This window comes from Venturia canescens, chromosome 3, assembly GCF_019457755.1.
Source record: "Venturia canescens isolate UGA chromosome 3, ASM1945775v1, whole genome shotgun sequence".
Classification (NCBI taxonomy): Eukaryota; Metazoa; Arthropoda; class Insecta; order Hymenoptera; family Ichneumonidae; genus Venturia; species Venturia canescens.
This window is the reverse complement of record NC_057423.1, coordinates 16,049,380-16,056,712: the sequence shown is the minus strand read 5'-3', so window position 1 is coordinate 16,056,712 and position 7,333 is coordinate 16,049,380. Positions and strand designations below refer to the sequence as shown.

The following is a 7,333-nucleotide window of genomic DNA, read 5'->3' as shown; positions in this document are numbered from 1 at the left end:
ACGTTGTACCCGTGCTCGAAAAAAATGATCAAATAAAAGGAAAAGGAAACGAACGAGGTACAACGGTGGAAGAAGAAAAGAAAGACAATTCGCAGGATGGTTTATCGGAGGACCTCCAACAAAGAAGCGAAACAAACAAAACAGAGGAAATTAAAGTGGCCATCAACACGATTTTTACGGATACAAGAGAATTTTTAATGGAAGAGGAAATAAATGGAGAAGCGGTGCCTATAATAGAATGTCCAGAAATCTATGCTAAGATTGAGGGTATTACAGTGACTGCGTTAGTTGATTCAGGGTCGAGAGTTACTACAATTTCAGAGGAATTTTATTTAGAGAACAAAGAGATTTTGAAAAATTGTCCACTTTTACCTGTCACGGGAGTGACGGTAAAAGGAGCGATAAAGGGAAAAATGACAAAAGTCAAAAATCAAATAATGGCGAGAACAGAGATTGGGAAGGTAAAAACGTACGTTAAATTTTTAATAATTCCTGGTTTGATTAGAGACGTTTTGCTCGGTATTGATTCCTTGCAACCGCTCAAAAGTTTGATTAATTTGGAGGAGATGTCTTTACGAGTTAAGTATAACGAAGTTATGGATGTAGTGCCCACAAAGGGGTCAATTGAAAAAGGAAAAATTGTTGGAGTTTTTGAAGAAGAAGTTGAAATAAATTTTGAAAAAGAGGAATTTGAGGACATTGAAGATAAAGTTAATGGGGAATTTTTGAAGAATTTGAATGAAATTGAAGATGTAGAGGATAATGAATTCATGGAGGCATTTTACCAGAGTGAAGAAAACATTTTTGAGCCAGAGCAAGGAAGAGGTGATGAAAAAGAAAATATTGAAGAAATTTTTGAGCCAATACAAAATTTGATTTTTGACGATAAAAACAGTGAGGAAATAACTTATGAAGAAATAGATGAAATAGTAGGACAGACTGAACTCTCGGGAAGGAAAAAAGAAATTCACAAACAAATAATATGGAATAGGAAGGAAGTTTTTCGTAAGACCACAGGAAGAATTTCGGTTTACGAACATCGATTAGACATTACGACGGATACGCCAATCGTTGCACACGCTTATGAGGTACCTTTAATGCATAGGGAAAAAGTAGACAGGGAGATAGAGAAATTGTTAGATTACGGAATAATTCAAAGATCAAACAGTCCGTGGATAAATCCCATAATTCCGGTTATAAAGAAAGATGGTACAGTCAGACTTTGTTTAGACGCGCGAAAATTAAATCAGGTGATGGCTAATGACCACGAATCAGTTCCAAACATGGAAGAAATTTTTCAGAAATGCCATTCGGCAAAAGTAATGACAACCCTCGATTTAACAAATAGTTTTTGGCAGATCCCACTCCATCCAGATTCGATGAAGTACACAGCATTCAGATACAGGGGAAAAGTCTACGAATTCAAAGTAACGCCATTTGGGCTCAAAACAAGTACGGCCGCGTTATTGCGAGCTCTTGATATAATTCTTTACGGTCTGGGGGATCACGTCATAAATTTTGTCGACGATTTGTTGTGTATTTCATCAAATTTCGATGAACACATGGCACATTTAGATGAGCTTTTAGAGAGATTACAGCAACACGGGATGACAATAAAATTGAATAAAGCAAAATTTTTCAGGCAAGAAGTAGAATTCTTAGGACACATCTTAACGACTAGGGGAATAAAGCCACAACCAGAGAAAATACAAGCAATTCATGATTTTCCGCCACCCAGAAACTTAAAGCAGTTAAGGGGTTTCTTGGGGTTAATTAATTACTATACTAAATTCACGAAAAAACATGCCGAGGAAACTATTCCACTTTTGAAATTGCTAAAAAAGGAAACAATATGGCGATGGGGGGAAGAAGAAAAGATCGCTTTCCAGAGAATTAAAGATTTATTTGTTGATAACGTTCTTTTAACGCATCCAGATCCAAAAAAAGAATTTATTTTGCAAACCGATGCAAGTAGCTATGCTTTGGGGGGCACCCTGGCTCAAAAAGACGGAAATAACGATTTAAGGGTAATAATGTTTGCGAGCCGTACGCTTAAGGGTCCCGAATTAGCTTATACAACAACAGAAAAGGAATTGCTCGCGATTATCTGGTCTTTAAAAAAATTCAGAACTTATTTGCTCGGAGCAAAAATTAAAGTGATTACTGATCATCGAGCCATCACTTTCTTAAAAAATTGTCAATTATTAAACGAGAGATTAACGAGATGGATTCTCGCCATTCAAGACTACGACATAGAATTCGAGTTTTGTCCGGGAAATAGAAATGTTGTCGCGGATGTTTTGAGTCGATTAAATCCACCAGATGCTGGGGGGCGGAAAGGAAAAGAATTGGTGATTAGCACAATGTTAGCAATCAAACCATCGCAGGAATTAGAACAGATGATTCGGCAGGTAGGACTTTGGCAAGAAAGAGAAGATAAGATCAGGGAAATTAGGGAGAGGATACAAAATGAACAAGACGATAAATATCGAATTCAAAATAACATTTTATTGAAAAAAATAAATCCCGATTCCTGGAGAATTGTTTTGCCACGAGAGATCCTCCATCTTCTCGTATCTGAAACACACAAAATGTACGGTCATGTAGGCGCGAAGAAAGTTTGGAAAATAATAAAAGAAGATTTCACTTACCCGAGATTATACCGCGTAATTAGACAAATTCTTGGTTCGTGCGATTCTTGTCAAAGAAATAAAGTTCCTAACCAGCATTCTCATGCGGCACAGCAAAATATCATTCCGGAGGGACCGGGAGATATTGTGTCGATCGATTTTTTCGGTCCCTTACCAGTTACGAAAGGTGGAATGAAACACATTCTCGTAACAATAGATGCTTTCTCTAAATTTGTAGTTTTGTACCCTCTCAAAGCGGCGACAGCACCGGCAACAATCAATAAAATTTTTAGCCATTACATTCCGGAGTTCGGCAAACCAAAAAAATTGCAATTTGACCACGGCACACAATTCACTTCACGATTATGGTTAGAGAAATTAGCCAGTGAAGGAATTCAGCCAGTTTTCTCGTCTATTCGTCATCCTCAAGGGAACATAGTCGAAAGGGTAAATAGAGAGATCGGTAGATTTTTCCGAACGTTTTTGACTGACAAGCATACTGATTGGTTAAAGTGGGTTCGAGTAATAGAGGATTGTATGAATGAAACTCATCACGAAATAACAGAAATGACGCCAGTCGAGATTCAGAGAAACATAAAACCACAGAGAATTTGGAAAAACTGGATCCAGGTAGAAAAAGACGAACAATTCGATGAGGAAGAAGGGATTGAAGCTAAATTGATGCTGGCCAGGGATAGAATAGTGAGAAAAGGCAGGGAAAGAGCTCAAAAATTTGATCAGAAGCATAAATTAATTAATTTCAATGAGGGCGACCTAGTTCTGGCAAAAGCGTGTAATGTAAGCGATCCAGTTAACAAAAAAATGGCGAAATTCTTTTCAATTTACGAGGGACCATACAGAATTAAAAAACAGATAGCTGCTGCAACATTTATTCTTGAAAATCCGGAGACCGAAGTAGAAAGAGGGATGTACCATGCCGCGAATCTCAAGAAATACAAAAATTGATGAAATTTGCTGATTCCGAGTAAAATTACCAGGATGTATTTCAACTAACTATGTAACAAATCTTTTCATATTGTTTCCAAACGATTCCAATGCAAAAAATTGCCAAATTACAATAAAAATTTCAAAATCTCACGTCAAGCATCATACAAAACCGTTGCGCACTCTCCATCCGTATTTCTTCTTCGGGACCTTCTAAAAACCAGAAAAATGCACAAAAACCCGAAAAAATTTAATAATAATGAAAAGAAAAGAAAGACAAACAACACAAAAGCATTCAATTAGCAATAATAGCAATAAACAATGATAAAACTCATTTTTATTAAAAATTTCAAAGATATAACGAAAAAGGGTAAAAGTTGCATTAGAGAGCCATAATTACTCGATTGTTCAAGTTAATTAACAATAGAATTCATTTAAACAACCGAAGAACAATTTGAGAAGTGTGCGACTGCGTCATGCTTTCGGCACGACCGGAAGTTCATGAAAACGAAGTTTTAGGCATTAGTTCCCGAAGTATCCACGATCGGCGAGTGGCGCTGTTAGCAGCCGAACTCACGAGCGTTAGCGAGGTCCGGCCGCCATGTCAAGTCGTCATTCGACAACGGACACTCGAGCGAGACGGACGTGGTTTCAAGAGCAAAGATCAAAAAGTACGAGAATTCAGAGGGACTTAGGAATTTTTTAGGCGTAAATACAGGTAAAAATTACAGATTTAGGCGTATTAAGCATGAGGAATGACCAAAAAGTAAGTAGAAAATAGAAGGAACAAACAAAGATAGAAATGAGTGGGAGAAAATTTCTGGACGGATATAGGAACAAGATGGACGCGTCAACGCAGACTGAAGTTGTGCGCAAACACTTCACCCAGCAGACCGACGGAGAAAAGGGGAAGTGGGTGAATGAAGATAAGGAGGTGGAGATAGTGCAGGAGATAAAGGGAAGGAAGGATGAGGATGACATTTCGATCATCGCGGTGTTTCACCCGATATCGTCGATGAAAAAGAGGACGAGAGATGTGAAGACGCAAACCGCGTCTTCAACAAAAGAGAAAGGGGTCCAAACGGACTGGATCATCCACGAGATCGAGATCGAGGAGTCACGGAGGCCAAATCGGGACCTGCTCCTTCGTTTCATCAGACAGCAATGGAACCTGATCGAAGTAAGAGAGGCATTTAAGGTGCCAGAGATCCTTTCCCCAATAAGGGAGTTTGAAGAAGAGGGGGAGGTGTGGAAAACATGGAAAGCGGGGGAATTCGTGTGGAGCGAAGACAAAGAAAACACACAAAACAACAACAATAATAACATTGACAATAACAAGAATAAAAGAAAGAAGACTGACGACAATGAGGAAAAACAAATTAAGAAGACAAAGAGAGAAACAACAAAAGAAGACAAAGAAAACAACACTAACAACGATGTTAAAAACGGAAATAAGAGAAAAAGCAACGACAACGATGACGGACAAACAAAAACAAAGAAGATAAAAAGAGAAATAAAACAACAGGACCTTGAAACCCTAAATGGGACAAATTGGTTGAACGACGAGGTAATAAACAATTACCTCGAGTTAATCAGCGACGAAAAAACATATGCGATGAGCTCATTTTTCTTTCCACGGCTCCATGTAAACGGATATAACGCCGTTAAACGTTGGACGAAAAAAATTAACATCTTTAAGTACCGTAAAGTGATTGTCCCTATTCACTTGGGCAATCATTGGTGCCTTGCGGTAATAGATATGCTCTTTGGTGAGATTTGCTATTATGATAGTTTCAAGGGCAGTCAGCCCGCCTACTTGGCAACACTCCTGGAGTATTTAGTCCAGGAGGCGAAAGAGAAAAACGAGGTTCCTATCAATAAAGAGGAATGGACCCTTGGGAATAAAACAAACATTCCCTGTCAGACGAATGGGTATGACTGCGGGGTCTTCACGTGTCAGTTCGCCCGTTATGAAGCGGCAAATAGAGCAATCAATTTCACACAACAGGACATGCCACAAATCAGAGCGAAAATGGCTCGTGAATTGCAGGCGGGATGTCTCGAAGATTAAATTCAAGATTTGCTCCTTTTCTCAAGTATAATCTTAACACTGTTATTTTTTTTTTAAGAAAACGGATCTCAAATATCCTCATTTTGTTATGTTTTATTATTTTGTTTTGTTAAAAACGTCTTAAATCAATCAAAATGCAATAAAAAGACGTCATTTTTGCAGCATTCTAACCAAGTGTCTTGTTTTTTCTTTGAAAACCTGAAAACAAACATCCTATCATTGTCCTCGGGAATCTCTGCACCTGAAAAGAAAAATAAAATTAAAATAATATTGAATACAAAATTAGAAAACGCCAAATACTTACCGTAGAAGATCGATGTCCTGGAAATCTTGAACCTGAAAAATAGAAAATATAATTAAGAAAAGTTTAATTAGAAAATAGAATAAATCACCTTACTTACCTGATGAGAAACCGATGTCCTGGAACGCGCTAGCCTGCAAAAGAAAAAAGAAAAATTTTTGAATTTGGCAATAAATGCGAATACTTACTCGTCTAGATCCGATGTCCTGAAAAGAAAAGAAAAAGATTAGAAATAATTGTAAAAATTAGAAATGTTAGAAATTAAGTACTTACCTGTAACACTGAAAAATAAGGAAAAACGAATCGGAAAGGGAAATAAGGGAAGAGAAATGGAAGTGGGGATGAAAAATGATGGACAGAAGAGTGAATAAGGACTAAGCAGTGAAGTGGGGGTAATATGGACGAATAAGAGACTGTAAAAGTGAAGTGGGGGTAATATGGACGAATAAGAGACTGTAAAAGTGAAGAGGGGGTAATATGGACTGAAAATGAAAAGAGTGGGGAGTGTGAAAAGAGTGGGGATTGAAGTTGGGTATAAGAGTCGGAGCAGCGGACTCCGGAGCGTCATTCCAGCTCCGGTCCAGCTACTAGCAACATCGGCAAGTCTACCTGATCGTCAACAACGACATCGGCAACAAGAAAGTTTCAACATAGAGAAATCAGCTAGTTCATCCTGAGCAACATTGAAATATCTTTCAAAATGAGGATCCACAACATTCCTGGTGTACCAACGCCTTCTCCGTGGCCTGGTACGTGGGAAGGGACCATGGAGTGCATCATCTTGGATTTCAAAAATCCAACGAACTTCACATTTACAACCAAAACGAAATATTGGGAGCTGTGCGACTTCGAATACGAGCTTGGGGCGCACGTCAACCGAATGGGGCATATGCAAAGGCCAGGTTATCAGATTGGTAATCACTACGCTTTGGAAATCGGCAGTGTAGCCCATCGCGTGGAATTGATGGGATACGAGGACAGTGAAGCCACATTGAGATTCATCGATCGAGGGACAACGCTTATGCATCCAGTTTTTGATTTGAGTGCCCTTCCGCATGCGTTCCTTGTGGCTCCACCCTTTTCATCGAGAGGTTACCTATCGGGAATTAAACCATTTTTGGGAGAACGATGGGAGGAAACTGTGTGCCTCTACTACCAACGGGCCTTGGAAGAAAAAAGAGTCAAGATCAAGATTGTTTCTGAACACCCTACCAAGGAGGCACATGAGGTTCGGTTATTCACACTGCCGCACAACGATAACTTGGGAGATCGACTCGTTCTTGAAGAGTTTGCAAGAGAAGGGACATACGAGTGTTGTTTAAACGATGACATCGGGATGATCTCTCCAGAGGAGATGCAGGACCTGATAGAGGAAGAAAAAGCAGC

The 7,333-nt window shown here is 38.9% G+C and overlaps 1 protein-coding gene across 1 annotated transcript; it reads left to right on the top strand.

Annotated features, from left to right (window-relative positions):
* The first annotated feature begins 4,416 nt into the window (after positions 1 to 4,416).
* Positions 4,417 to 5,646, top strand: LOC122408034 (sentrin-specific protease 1-like). The gene has a single exon (XM_043414562.1). It carries the CDS (start codon positions 4,417 to 4,419, stop codon positions 5,644 to 5,646), a length of 1,230 nt encoding a protein of 409 aa, XP_043270497.1.
* The last annotated feature ends 1,687 nt before the right edge of the window (positions 5,647 to 7,333 follow it).

What these genes read in the sequence shown, in the direction of transcription:
- LOC122408034 (XM_043414562.1), top strand. Translation starts at nt 4,417, where the DNA reads ATGGACGCGTCAACGCAGACTGAAGTTGTGCGCAAACACTTCACCCAG.